This window comes from Rousettus aegyptiacus, unplaced genomic scaffold (assembly GCF_014176215.1).
Source record: "Rousettus aegyptiacus isolate mRouAeg1 unplaced genomic scaffold, mRouAeg1.p scaffold_m13_p_12, whole genome shotgun sequence".
Lineage (NCBI taxonomy): Eukaryota > Metazoa > Chordata > Mammalia > Chiroptera > Pteropodidae > Rousettus > Rousettus aegyptiacus.
Window position 1 is genome coordinate 50,390,018 of NW_023416287.1, and position 14,799 is coordinate 50,404,816.

The following is a 14,799-nucleotide window of genomic DNA, read 5'->3' on the forward strand; positions in this document are numbered from 1 at the left end:
AGCTCTTTGTTAGAGTTTTGTAAAGACTCATGATTGCATAGGACTTAAAATATTAAAGTAAGTACTTAATGTGAGCCATTGTTGTTTAAAAAAAAAAAAAGATATGATTCATCTAGGAAAAGCCAGTTTTGACCAGATATTTTTAATGGCAGTCATTTTCATTTTCTTTTGCCTTTTCCGATTTCTCCATTTCCTCTGCTGAAGGCATGCAGTCTAATTACTTAGATGACGATGCAGTCACACGAAAAGCGGTACCTTTCAAGCAGGGCCAGTCTGAGTTCAGGACAGTTCTCTGGTAGCATCTACTCACCTCCTGCCAGAAAACTGAGTCTGAGGCCTCACCTGGTTTGGAGTCAGTATGCAGAGGATGCTGCAGGTGCCCGAGCACCTTCTCTGGCTCCTCACGGTCTGTCCTGGGCTTCTGGGAGCCCCTTCCAGCCTGGCTTCTCTTGGCTTCTCTTGACATCAAACTCAGAAGCCCCGCTAGGCCTGTCACCTGTGGGTACCTCCCGTGTCCCAGGGCATGTGCTGCAGCTACTCCTGCAGCAGCTGACATCCTTAGGCCATTCAGAGCTGGGGGGAAGCAGCAAGCCCTCCCCACTTAGGCCCAGTGAAAATTCCTGGAAACGTAAGTGAACTTGAGTGGGATTGAGGTGAAAAACAGTAGCTCTAATTGCCTTCTTGGAGTGGTAAAGGGCTGGCGAGTAAGTTATTTAAAGCAAAGAAGATTAAACCAGCACAAACATGTATCTGAGGTGGTGGTTGTTCTGATATGAGATGTTTTCTTCATGGAAAAATGTGCTCGTGTTAGTGGGGATCCTGGCTGTGCGTGGCTGAGAGTCCTGTGCATCTCTTTCAGCAGCTGTGTGCCGTGGATGCAGCCCCAGAGTATGTCCCCAGCGCTCACCAGTTTGGCCTCACGCAAAGCAGCCATTTTGTGCTGCTTTTCAATCAGTTGGCTATCAGAAGGAGGTAGGTAGGCATTGTTTTAAAGTATTTATGAAGTGTACTATTGCTAGGTGCATTGGGAGGTGTTCTTCAGCAGTGGGTCTTTTCCAGAAGCCACTACTTCCATCCTATTTGGGGGTGCTTGGCTGGCAACCAGATGGCAGCAGTGAGAAGGCAAAGACAGGAATGCAACTTCCTGCAAATCAGATGCTTACAGCATGGTTAAGTGGAGTTCCTGTGGTTTGTCTTCACCTCTTCTAGATGACAGCTGGTTGCTGCCTCTTTGTGTTTACATAGGAAAGCAGGGAGGTATCTATCTGAATCACTCATTACAGAATCCAGAGTCCCCTAGATTTATTACCATCTAGACTTTCGATCCCATTCAACTGTCAGCATTCACTAATCTGATGCAGTTATCTACCGAAACTCTTTCACTATGTCCCCCCAAATTCCCGGGACCACACCCACACCAGTCTGCATATCCCCTGTCCCTCACACCTGCCCGTCCCCAAGGATGCCTCTTAGGAAAAGTCAGCTCACATCCCGCAGATCTCAAAGTCTGAGGCTGGCTAAGCTTCCTCCACACCCCGCATCTTTCCTCTCTCCTCCTCCAGATCTCCAATTTACCTGAAGTTCACTCCTCTAGACTCCGCCACAACCTGCACTTCTTGCTGCTGCCCTCTATGATCACTACCCTGTCACTGTCATCAGACCTTAGCTTACTGTCTTTTTTCTACCACTCACCATTGTTCTCCATGAATTCACAGCCACTTAACACCTGACCTTTCAAGTCCTCTGGCTCCAATCTGTCAGAGGTCTTTTCTCTTCTCCTCAGCCACCCTCTCCCTGCAGTCATATCTTTGCCTACTTCATAAGGATCCATTGCACCACCAAACTCTCTATATTAAGCATCCTATGAACCAACCTCGTCCTCCTCTCTACTCTGTTACTTCCCTCTCCAGCAGTTTCTCACCTACATCAAGACCTCTAAGCCCTCATGCTTTCTCCCAAGCCTCACCCCCATCTCTAGCCCCAAAGCACAATTTATCCCCTCCCCAGATAGGGGATGCCATTATTGCACATGTTTCTTTGGAAACTTCCTTAATGATCTCATTTCTTCCACTCTGACCACAGGGAAAACCCACACTTGGCCTAAACCCATGCCGGAACCCAAGCTGCTGGGCAGCACTGCAGAAATGCATATCTTTTCCCTACCTGGTTTGATGTTAAAACCATGGTCACAAATCTCAGATGGGAATTCCAGACATGGGGAGCCAAGACATTTCTCTAACATGTTCACTTTTTTTGTTATTGTTCATAGCTTCTCCTCTGATCTCAAAACTCTGCACATCCCATAGCCTCTCTTCATGGCCAGCTAGGATGGGGCTTGTTGAGAAGAGCACTCCTTCATCCATGACCACCAAAAAGAACAACCCCCCGTCTTTGTCCCTACCCCCTCCCTCTTCCTCTGCCATCATGGAGGAGGGGTCCTTGTTCTCCCTCTCGCTTTCCCTCTAGAGCGTGTCTCCTCTCCTGTCCAGGACACCAGCAGTATCCGTTTCTTTCTCTTTGATTCATGATTCCCATCAGCACACAAGTAGAATCATCACCTCCTCATCAGCAGTGAAAATAAGAGGAGCAAACACTTAAAAGAGTGTCTCAGTATTTTACACATATACCCAACTTAGTCCTCATGCTTATCCTATGTGGAAGGTATCTTTATTATCTTCATTTTATAGACAAAGAAATTAAGGCACATGGAAGTTAACAGCTGCCTGCCTGACACTGGCTATCACCCTGTCCCCTCACCTGATTTTTCATCATATCAGAACTTACTTTTAAAATATCAATTAAGACATGGCCACTCCCCTTTTTAAAATTTTCCTGACTTCCCACTACACTTAAAATCCATTACTGCCTCCCAGAACCCCTCATCTATGAGGATGGAGGCGCACTCTCCTTTCCTGTCCCTTTGTGCTTTAGTGATGCCATGCTTCCTTCTGGGGGAGGATACTCAGACACAACCTTCCATCCACCCCGTGTGGTGCCAACTCCCACACAGCCCCAGGTGGGGGGGACTCCTGGCCATCCGCCACGATTAAGCCCATTGTTTTCACACACCTTATCCTGTCTGAAGACAAAATGCAGGCCTTTCCTGCCTAGCTTTGTAGGGCTTGCCCCTGTCAGATCTCAGCTAAAATACTGTCTTTCAGAATCGCCTGCCTAATTACTTAATGTAGCCAGCATTGGCCTCCTCACGACCCAATTTTAACTCTCTGGTACATTTCTAGTATTAGTTTCATGGGAGAAAGGCCTTCCCTTGTTCACTGCTTTAGCCTCCACTTCTAGAACAGGTCCCGGCACATATAGGGACACAACCATTAGCTGAATAAATCGGTAGGTAAATGAATGACTCTTTCTCCTGAGATGTTAATATAAGTGTTGAAATAATTATTGAGTTCTCTCTTTGAGGTTTTTTTTTGAAAAGTAAACATGAAAGCTTATTCTTTTCTGAGGGCTGAGTTCTTATTTTCCTCCAGGCTCTCAGTTCAGCTTAGTATCCGAACATTTGCCTCCAGTGGTCTGATTTACTACATGGCTCACCAGAACCAAGTGGATTATGCCATGCTCCAGCTGCATGAGGGCCGCCTCCACTTCACGTTTGATCTCGGGAAGGGCAGAACAAAGGTCTCTCATCCTGCGCTGCTCAGCGATGGCACGTGGCACACGGTACGCTGTCAAGAAGCTTCTGACCACTCCTTCCAAATTTGCTCCATCGATCCCTTGTGTCCGCTCCACTGCACTGCAGCGAAACTTTCCCCTTTGATTTCTAGTTTGCTTTGTGTCTGGTATCTCCTCTATAGAATGCAAGCTCCTTGCAGACAGGGACATTTTCTGCTTCCTGGAATATCCCTAGGGCCTAGCTCAGTGCCTGACACCTCTTCAGCACTCAGCAAACAGTGGTGGAATGAATGAAAGGTACCAAAAAATTCTCGACTTGACGTAAAGTAAATCAAGCCCATCCATGGTATGAATGGGCCAAACCTGAGAGCTTCTGCTCCAGAGTAGGCATTACCTGTGCCTGCTCTCAGCCTTCCACAAGGCTCACTCTCTTTTCAACACCAACTGTATAAAATTCTGAGCCATCCTTTACAATCTCATTCAGGTTATTGCAGTTATAATGAAGAGAGTTGCAAACAAACATTTGTTAAAGTTTTCTCAGATTCATTAAAAATTATGCATGTTTTCATTTTGCTCTAGGTCAAGACAGAGTACTTTAAAAGAAAGGGCTTCATGGTGGTCGATGGCCAAGAATCCTCCATGGTGACCACAGTGGGGGATGGCACCACACTGGACGTGGAAGGAAAGCTGTACCTAGGAGGTCTTCCCTCTGATTACAGGGCCAGGAACATTGGAAATGTAAGCAGCGTTTTCTGTATGGGGCTCATTTTATTGTGGTTATGTTTATTTAGTAGAGGAACGTGTTTATGTTCGAATTATCTCGTTTGGACCTGGGCTTTACTGCAAGCTGCAAATCTCTCAAAACATATCACTAGATTGTACATTGGGGCTTCCCCTTGAAGCCTGACCAGTCTTTTCCACTTGTTAGTCAATGAACATTTCTTTCCGCAGCCACTTAGCCCCAGTGCAATTCAGGAAAGTCCAGAGAATTTGTATTAGCAGATCATAAAACAACTCATTCTTGATTTCCACAATATTTAATGAAAGTAATAGAAAACATGTTTATTGTACTGCATTATGAGCAAAGATGCTCAAATAGCAGCTTTAAGTTAGACATTCATATGAAGTATTATGGCAATTAGATTTAATAACCAAAAGATAATATTTTACCGTGTTTTGTTGAAGTATAGGAAAAATTCATCCTCGCCCCTCTCATTATATTCACCACCATCCACTCTCACATCATTTGGTCTAGATCACCCACAGCATTCCTGCTTGCATTGGGGAAGTGACAGTGAATGGCAAACAGCTGGGCAGGGACAATCCAGTGTCTGCGTTTGCAGTAGCCAGGTGCTATGCAGAGGCCCAGGAAGGAACTTTCTTTGAAGGAAGTGGATATGCAGCTCTTGGTATGTATTATCAACAACCTCAAATGAAATCTTTGGGATTCTCCTACACTCTAAGATGATATGAATCCAAGAATTATATGATAGGGTAGGACCCATTGGGCAAGGCTGCAGCAAGATCACATTTAATTAAGTGTTCCAGTTTATTCTGATTTTTCAACTTCTAATTTACAAGCCTTCTCACCTCTTGTGCCATCCAGATGGCCTGACAAAGACTTCCTCCCCACCAGAGTCAGGGCAACTCCTGGCAGAGAGCAGTATACAGGTTTCATCTGTGCCCTCCCCAAATTTATGTAGGGCATGTTCTTGCTGTCCAAGTTAATAAAAGCTTTTGAATTAAAAATCAGAAGCATAAAATATCTAAACCAGCCAGACAAATGCAAGTCAGATTTGATGAAGAAATTAACTCCATTTCAAATGTTGAAAATATTAATTAGAGTAGAATAGAGGAATTTAAACCTCTACATTGCCTTATAATGTAAATTCCTCAAGGCTTAGAAATAGCCCTGCAAATACACGTGACACTCCTCTGCCCCGCCCCCCACAGTTTTAGACCATTGATTTGCTGACTGGGAGGGAGGGGAAGAGGTCTCACACTTCTCTCCTTCACTCTGTGCTTCTAAGTTCTAGTAACACCACCTTCTCTCATTTTTATGGGTGTGTTTTCAACTGCCTGCTATTGCTGATATCCCCAATTTATCTCAGCTTAAATCACCCGAATAAAAAATTCATTGAAATTAATCCCCACTTTAAAAAAAAAAAGAAAACCTAGCATGAACTCTGACTAATGTACTCAGTAAATGATGACTTTCCCAGTATGTGGATACTGGGAAAATACAGTGGACTATTCCTGAATAGACGACAGACGAGGGAATTACTTCAAATCCCTTTTGCTTTTTTCCTCTATGTGGCTCTGGATGAGAAGATGTGCCTGCCTCTGCTCTAGTCTGGCTTAACTCCGCTGATGGTGTATCTTCTTTAAAAAAAGGCACTTCGTCTTATAGATAGATGTGTAAGCTAAGGCTCAGGGAGTGGAGATAACTTGCTGGTGGTGATGGGGCTGGATCCAGAGAGAGAGCCGGAACCAGGCCTTCTGAATCTCAGTCAGGAGGGAAGGTGTAGAGCCAGCCCAGCCCAAGGCCTCTCAGCCTGAGCCTTCCTGGGCCGGGCAAGGCAGGGCTCACCCCTACCTCAAGGGTCTCCTTGTGTTTTTCAGTCAAAGAAGGCTACAAAGTCCGATCAGATGTAAACATCACACTAGAGTTTCGTACTTCCTCAGAGAATGGTGTCCTCCTGGGGATCAGCAGCGCCAAAGTGGATGCCATTGGGTTAGAAATGGTGAATGGCAAGGTAGGTACTGAATCTCGCCAGGGCTCCCCATCACCATGTCGGAGATGGAGCAGTTGAGAAATAGTAGATCCAAATTTTCCAATTATTCACTTTAACCGACTGGAGAAAAGGTTCAGTTGATATTTAAAAGTAGCTAATCTTAAAAAGCTTTTTAAAAATAACTTTTATAATTTTGAAATTAAATTTAAAAAAAACTGCAACTACAAGAATTTTTTTTCTGAACCATCTTAATGTAAGTTGCTGGACTGATGCCCCATTTTCACTAATACTTGTTAACTTTTTATTGGGAAATAGAGATTCATAAGCAGTTGCTATGAAATATACAGGGAGGTCCCCATGCACCTTTCCCCAGGCTCCTCCAGTGGCAGCATCTTGCATAACTAGTACCTCAAGTCCATGAAATGGACATTGGCACAATCTGCTAAGTTTGTTACACTCGTTATACATGTACATGTGTGTGTAGCTTTACCCAATTTTATCACATGTGGAGCTTCATGTGACCACCACCACAATTAAGACACTTAATTGTACCATTACCACAAGGCTCCCTTGAGCTACCCCTTCTGACTTTTACTGCTGCATCCTAACCCCTGGCAACAGCTACTCTGTTCTCCGTCTCTTTTATTTCAGGAGTGTTATACAAATGAAATCATGCAGTACATGTCCTCTTGAGACTGGCTTTCCAACTCAGCCTCATTTCCTAATGGTTCATCTAGGTTGTTGCATGTATCAATAGTTCATTTCTTTTTATTGCAGAATATCCCATGAGATGAATATACCACAGTCTAATTTTTTTTTTTTTAATGCAAAAAAAAAAGTAATCTTTTTCTATAACTATTTGCTCTTGCTTTTCAGGCTCCAGACCTACTTGTGTTGAGAACACAATAAACTCAATGATTAACAGTACTTTAAGTATCTTCTGCTTTAAAACTGTCTCCTTCAAAGTTTTTACTCATTCTCATTCTCCTGCCTCTCCTTTTTGGGTCTATCTTGGTACATCTTATTTGCAAGATTTGCAGGAAGGAAATAATGCCCTTTTTACTTTTCTGCGGGCTCTCTCCCGATAGCAGTTGAGGTACAACATGACTTTCCTAATTTTCAGGTACAACCTTTGTCTTTTATACATTGGCCAGTTGCCCTCGGCCAGTTGTATGGAGACATCTGAGGTCTCAGCATTGCCTGTGCTGCTCCCAGAGCTTTGGCCAACATCCGTGCAGATCAGGTTTTCCATCCTAGCTGTCATGGGCACTGCGCCTCTTCATTTTCAGCCACCTTCCCTAACCCCCAGAGTGTCGTTTAAGAACTTGGGCATGTCTGCCATGCCCCTCACAGGCCATGGGGAACCAGGGGTGTGGTCTCTCAGGTCCTCTCTCTACCTGACTGCACATTGCCACCATTTCCAGTGCACTGTGGCCAGCTCGTGTTGTCATGGGACTAGGGTGGTTGACTCTTCCTGAGCTACTGCCTCCTGGAAGGCGAGAAACAAGTCTCTGCTTTAGATTCTCCAAACTTCTCTTAGCTTGTTCTAGTATTTTCCTACTTACTCCCCACACAGTTTTTAGTCCCTAGGAGATGGTGGGGAGAATATAAGAAAGTCATCTGACCTCTTGCCCTTTACCTCTACCCATCCCCTCGCCGCACCCCGATTACTTCATCTTCGTGTAGAAACAAAACTGCCTCTGCGTCATGTTGCTGCTTCTGCATTGTGGCTTATAGCCAACTTGTTTCCTCATCTGTACTTTAAAGGATTTTGAAAAATCATGTATCCATTTGAACGCTTTTATGTGCCATTTGAAAAACGTTATCAGAAGTGTAATTGCAAAAAAAATATAATTTCTGATGTATTATAATTTTACCACTATTATTGGCTTATTATTTATTATTTTAAAAAATTTTGAGTGATTGGCCAAGGGTTTATAATACACATCTTTAATTTGTCACAGTCTATACCTTGAAATGATACTGAGTAGCTTTACATATAGCATAAGAAGCTTATAACCATATACTCGTAATTCTTCCCTCCCATCTTTCGCAAGCGCCAAGATTTTTTGTGTTGCTACTCGCTGCGGTAGAGCATCTATAGTTTGTCAGAAGGGAGTTAATAAATGTTCCTTCATAGCTGCATCAGCTGACACCCTCAGCAAACCCATCAGCTCCTGTTCTCCTGAAAAGGAGGAATTGATTTAAGGATGCAATGCAAAGATAGTGGCTCAGGCTTGTTCCTATGGGAGGTGGGCATTTCCCTTTTCTGAAATTTCAGGGATATATAGATAGCATCTGAATTCTTTTAAGAGGTTATTTCTCAAACTGATTGTTTTTTATAGTTTGCTCTCCTGTTTGGCAAAATGCCGCGATTTTTAAAAAATTAATTAATTATTTTATGATGACATCGGTTAACGAAATACAGTAAATTTCAGCTGTACATTTTAACAGTAAGGCATATATATGTATTTACATTGTGTGTTCACCTCCCATAGTTAGATTTCATTCTGTCCCCACATATTTGACCCTATTTACCCCGTCTACTTCCCTCTACCTCCTTCCTCCTACCCTCTGGTAACCACTAGTCTATATTCCATGTCCATGAGTCTCTGTTTGTTTGTCCTGTTCATTTGTTGCTTTTAGGTTTATATCCCACATATAATTGATATCATGTGATCTTCAACTTTTTCTGTCTGGCTTATTTTGCTTAGCATGATTATCTCAAGGTCCATCCATGCAGTTGCAAATGGCAGTATTTCATCTCTTCTTATGGAGTAATATTCCATGGTATATATGTACCACAGCTTCTTTAGCCAGTCATCTATCATAGGACATTTCAGTTGCTTCCATGTCCTGGCCACCATGTATAATGCTGCTATGAACATCAGTGTGAAAATATCTCTTCAGATATGACTTTTCAAGTCTTTGGGGTAAATATCCAGGAGAGGGATTGCTTGATCATATGGTAGATCCATTCTTAGTTTTTTGAGGAACCTCCATACTGTTTTCCATAGTGGCTGTACCAATTTGCAGGCCCACCAGCAGTATATGAAGGTTCCGATTTCTCCGCATCCTCTCCAACATTTGTTATTACTTGTTCTGTTGATTATAGCTATTCTAACAGGTGTGAGATGGTATCTCACTGTGGTTTTTATTTGCATTTCCCTAATAGCTAGTGATGTTGAGCATCTTTTCATATATTTGTTGACCATTTGTATGTCCCCTAGGGAGAAGTGTCTGTTCAGGTCCTGTGCCCAATTTTTGATTGGATCATTTGTGGGGTTTTTTGTTGTTATTGAATTGTATGAGTTCTTTGTATATTTTGGATATTAGGCCCTTATCGGAGGCATTGCTTGCAAAATATTTTCCCATTTGGATGGTTGTCTCTTTACCTCGTTGATGGTTTATTTTACTGTACAGAATTTTATCCACTCCAAGCACGTTATATAAATGGACTGTGTTCCTTAAATATGAAAAACTTCACCAAGATATTTGCTTGTGTTTGTTGTTTGTTTAGCTTTTGTTTCATGTTAACAATGGTGCTGGTAGGATAACAGCCACATATGAGCCCAAAGCTACCAATACTCTCTGTGATGGAAAGTGGCACACACTACAAGCTAACAAAAGCAAACACCGTGTGGTTCTGATTGTCGATGGGAATGCTGTTCATGCTGAAAGTCCACACACCCAGTCCACCTCAGTGGACACCAATGATCCCATCTACATTGGTGGCTATCCTGGTATGTATGAATGTCTTCCCTGCTAATTCACTCTTAAGGGGCGCTGTCACTGGTGGAAGCCTTAATTCAGGTGTATATAGAATAAGGATTAAGAAAAATACATGGTTTGGGTGACAGATCCTTTACCATTATAGAAAGGCTATTTCAAATACCTAGGAATTCTTAGAAAAGTTAAAATAATCTACATATGTAAATTAATTATTAGGTAAGACTAAGAACATTGAATGCGATGTAAAGTAAACTGGATGACTTTACTGAGGCAAATCATCTTAGATGTCTCCCAGAATAGGAAGGGTAATCATTTTAGGGGATGAACATGTGTCTAATCTTCTCACATAGATTTTTGAGTTAGAATTAACACATTTTCAGATATTTCAAGTAATCGCTACAAATGATAATAAAATAAATATCTCTTTTAAGACTTTTTAAGTCACAACCATGTCTTAAAATTATTATATTTTCAAAGCTTTCCTTGACTTATCACTGAAGCCACATTTGTGGAAGAATATTATTCTAATTTTGATATAGAAAACACTCAAAATTATTTTCGTTCCTGTTGTGCTATCCATGTCATTTAACAAAATTAAGCAAGTCTTTCCCTCTTTCCTGAATAGCTGATGTAAAGCAAAACTGCCTGAGCAGCCAGAGGTCCTTCCGGGGGTGTCTGAGAAAGCTCACTCTGAGAAAGGGCCTGCAGGTGCAGTCCTACGACTTCAGCAGAGCTTTTGACCTACACGGAGTTGTCCCTCACTCCTGTCCTGGGGCCGAGCCCTGAACTTCAAGGGAACTCCGCAGCTGGGAATCCTCGCGTAGATTTTCTAGATAATTGTTTTTGTGAATTAAAATTTTTTCAGTTCAGATTTCATTTCCAACTCAGGTTAAGTGTTTCCAGAGAGAGATTTTGTGTGTATGTTGAACTAAAACTACATGTACAAAAAATAAATAAATGAAATAACATTAAAAATAAAATGTAAATTAAATTCATTGGTTTTCTTTTTTAGTTTTCTAATGAATCTTTGTTAACATTGTAATCTTTGTTAATATTGTTAATTACTTGACAGTAGTTCATGTTTTGAATTATGAGCTTTTTGAAAATATTACTGAAGACTATAATAAATTAGAGCAGAAAATGAATACTTTCTTTACCAAAATTTTAGGCTCTGATTTCTACAACAAACAAGCAGTGCTATTAGTTACATTCCAGCAGAGGGCACCAGCCTTTTGCCACATAAGCCTTTAAACAGGCTCCAAAGAGTCAGAGGAACCAAGGGGACAGCAATAGGAGATGGATATATTCTTGTTCTGTCAGGACCTAACAGCATTTATTTTGCAGGACAAAAAAAAAACAAAAAACAAAAAACAAAAAACAAACCAAACTACTTAGCTCTTCTTTTATTGTCAATTTCATTTTCACCTCTTGGGATAGTTTTCCTTGATTACCTCCTCTTTCTGGGAGAATGTATTTCCAAAGAAAGAAAAATTTAAAGCCACGTGTATATTCTTTTAATCAACTAAGTGGTTTTAAACCCAGATTTCTAAAGTCTCATTTGGTCCCCTTTAATGTATTTTAGTGCCATTCTGTGGCCATGGCTGAGGGTAAAGTGGCTACTCTCCCATATGCTTCAGAAAATGATTTCGGTTTTCAAATGCTTATTTAAAGAGAGATCTCTACCTCTCTTAGCAATGACCTGTTCTCCAGTATGGAAGGTGATAGATTCAATTTCTATGTTTGTGAGATTTTAATTTGATAAATAGGGAAGGTAGCTGTGGTCCTGGTCCCTGTCCCTCTTCTGTGCCTTGCTCATGTTTCTGAATCCTCATGGAGATCTGCACCTCCCAGCTGATGTCTCTGAAATTTATAATTCTTTCCCAATTAAATATCCACATGACAACATTAAGAGAAAGGTAGCAGCCAGTTGTGGAAGTGCTGATTGTTCTGCAGTACCTGGCAATTTAAGAGATATAGACTCCTGCAGTCTAAAGGCAGCCACTTCAGAAGCTGGGTTAAGAAAAGGGCGTTTGCATCTCAGCAGGGAATATACACAAGGGCTCCAGCGCCACCTCCCGCCCCCCTACCTCCCCCCGCCCCCCCGCACTTTACTGTGGGGGATCTTTCTGTTCATGTCTCTATGGAAACCATCTATAGTGAGAGAGAACAGCTCAGACATTCTAGACCTTGGTCCACCATGTTGGGTCAGAAAGGTATCCAAACTAGGACAAAGAACAGACAAATTGCCACAAACTTTGTGCACCTCTCACCCTCCTCCCTACTGCCCTGCCCACTTTGAGCTCAAACAGTTTGGGCCTTTCATGGTTTTACCTATTCACAAGGTCTCTCTTAAAAGATCCCCCCAAGGGAACATGTGCTTCTCTCCCGCTTTGGCCTTTCACAGAGCACGAAGAGCAGCAACCTTAGATGTCTTCCCATGAAGGTAAAGAGCCTGGACTCAGGTCAGATACCCGGCTCTCACCTTCACGCTGGGTCTCATGCTGGTCCTTAACCTCTCTCAGAAAGGCTAACTCAGGCCTTTAGAGTAAGGCAGCCAGACCGGACACCCAATTACATTTGAATTTCAGATAACAGCAAACATTTTTACTATAAGTATGTCCTAACTACTGTGCAACATCCTATATTTTATATTTGCTAACTATGACAACCCCACTGGAGAGGCCCCCCCAAGGACATAAAAAGATTATGACATCCCTTTCCTCACTGCCAAATGACTCAAAAACGATTTACAATTCAGAAGACATGCAACAAAGTCCACTGAAAATCACACATGGTAACTTCTTTCTTATTATTGTAGTAAGAACACTTACCATGAAATCTACCCTTGTAGCAAAATTTTAAGTGCACCGTACAGTATTGTTAACTAGAGGCAGGATATTAAGGCGCGGCAGCTGAAACTTCATGCCCCGCGAGAAGCAGCTCCCTGCCTCTCCCTCAACTCCTGGCAACCACCATGCCATTCTCTGCTGCTATGGGTTTGACCGTCTTAGACACCTCACACACGAAGAATCATGCAGTACTTGTCCTGTGACTGGCTTATTTCACTTAGCATAATGTCCCTGTAGGTTTATCCGCGTTGTCACACATGGCAGGATTTTCTTATTTTTTAAGGTTGAGTAATATTCTATTATATACATTTTCTTTATCCGCTGATGGGCATTTAGATTGTTTCCATATCTTGGCTATTGTGAATAATGCTGCGATGAACATAGAAGTGCAGATATATCTTCAAAATTTTGATTCCAGTTATTTTTTAATTTTCTGAGGGACCTCCATATTGTTTTCCATAGTGGCTCACCATTTTATGTTCCCACCAACAGTATACCAGGAATCCCAATTTCTCCACATCCTCATCAATTATCTTATTGTTTTGTTAATAGCCAACATAACAAGTGTGAGGTGATATCTCATTGTGGTTTTGATCTGCACATCCCTGTTGATAGTAATAGTGGGTATCTTTTTCTATACTTGTCAGTCATTTGTATGTTTTCTTTGGAAAAATTTAAGTCCTTTTGCCATTTTTAAATCAGATTGTTTGTTTTGTGTTTATTTTGCTATTCAGTATAAGAGTTCCTTATATAATTTGGATATTAACCCTTTATGAGATATATGGTTTGCAAATATTTTCTCCCATTCCATAGGTTGCCTTTGCACTCTGTCGTTTCTTTTGCTGTGTAGCACGTGGTAAGTTTTTAAATGTCTTTTTATCCATCTTTCCAGTTTTTTTTCATTTTCTCTGAAGTTGTAACTTGTTAATATTCTCATTTTATCTGGACATACAAGTGGGCTAGCTATTCTCAAATAAGTTATTGGAGCTAAAATTTGTACTGGCCAAAGAAAGGATGCTGGTGTTTTGGTAGTCACACAAATTCAAAGTAAAAAGAAACAGAATAATCAAAGAAATCCAGATCCTGATACAATTTCCTTCCCACTAAGATTTGTCAACTCCTTGAATGAAGTATTTACACCCATAAAAAATATCTCAGAGTGTCCAGTACAATTCCATTATGTGGCAGAGGCCCTGAAAACAAAGACTGCTCTTTTTTGACCTGGAGATTTAAAGTCCAGTATATATAATCCATCACTGATTTCCTAATATTGTCTGTCTATACAGCCATCTAAAGTGAGGCACTGCAATTAAGATATCATCACTGAATATGAAAACAACCATATATCAACACAGGCTTATGAATTAAGTGCTAGTTTAGTGTCCAAATCAGATCTTGAGATAAAAATAGAATTTCCAATTAAAATAGCTGGGGTCAAGAGAAATATGTATTTTCACCTGAGAACACTATAAATCAATGGCTAAATTGTGGTGCCATTGGTCAGAGAAGCCTTAACTAGGTAACTGTCACCAGGCTTTGCAGAATGCACAAAGGCAACATTTGTGGGATGCAGTTCAATCTACAAAGTGTTTTCACATGCACAGTGGTGTTTGAGTCTGGAGAAGGAGGTGTGAGAGCATGACACATGGGTCTAAGCTACCTGACTGAAAGAAAGAACTGTTAGGAGTAATGTAGGGGTGGGAGGGTAGAGGGGTAGGTGAAGAGGGAACAGAATGGATGGGGCCTGATCATGGGGAGCCCAAAAGTCAAGCAAATAGGAAAGAGACTGGACATAATGACACGTAAAGCATCAGAATGTCCATGAGGGGACAAAACAGGCCGGAGAGTGCAGT

At 41.6% G+C, this 14,799-nt stretch overlaps 1 protein-coding gene across 6 annotated transcripts in view; it reads left to right on the forward strand.

The window, feature by feature from the left end:
* Positions 1 to 11,077, forward strand: part of LAMA1 (laminin subunit alpha 1) — a 143,504-nt gene extending 132,427 nt beyond the window's left edge. For 5 of the 6 annotated variants that reach the window (XM_036229865.1, XM_036229864.1, XM_036229861.1 and 2 more), the window contains exons 57-63: positions 863 to 972; positions 3,489 to 3,678; positions 4,210 to 4,368; positions 4,886 to 5,039; positions 6,253 to 6,386; positions 9,886 to 10,108; positions 10,723 to 11,077. In XM_036229865.1, coding sequence (XP_036085758.1) covers positions 863 to 972; positions 3,489 to 3,678; positions 4,210 to 4,368; positions 4,886 to 5,039; positions 6,253 to 6,386; positions 9,886 to 10,108; positions 10,723 to 10,883 — 1,131 coding nt within the window. In that variant the 3' untranslated portion in view covers positions 10,884 to 11,077. Of the gene's footprint in view, positions 1 to 859; positions 973 to 3,488; positions 3,679 to 4,209; positions 4,369 to 4,885; positions 5,040 to 6,252; positions 6,387 to 9,885; positions 10,109 to 10,722 lie in introns of all 6 variants that reach the window. The other variant, XM_036229862.1, reaches the window with a different exon arrangement.
* Positions 11,078 to 14,799: the final 3,722 nt, after the last annotated feature.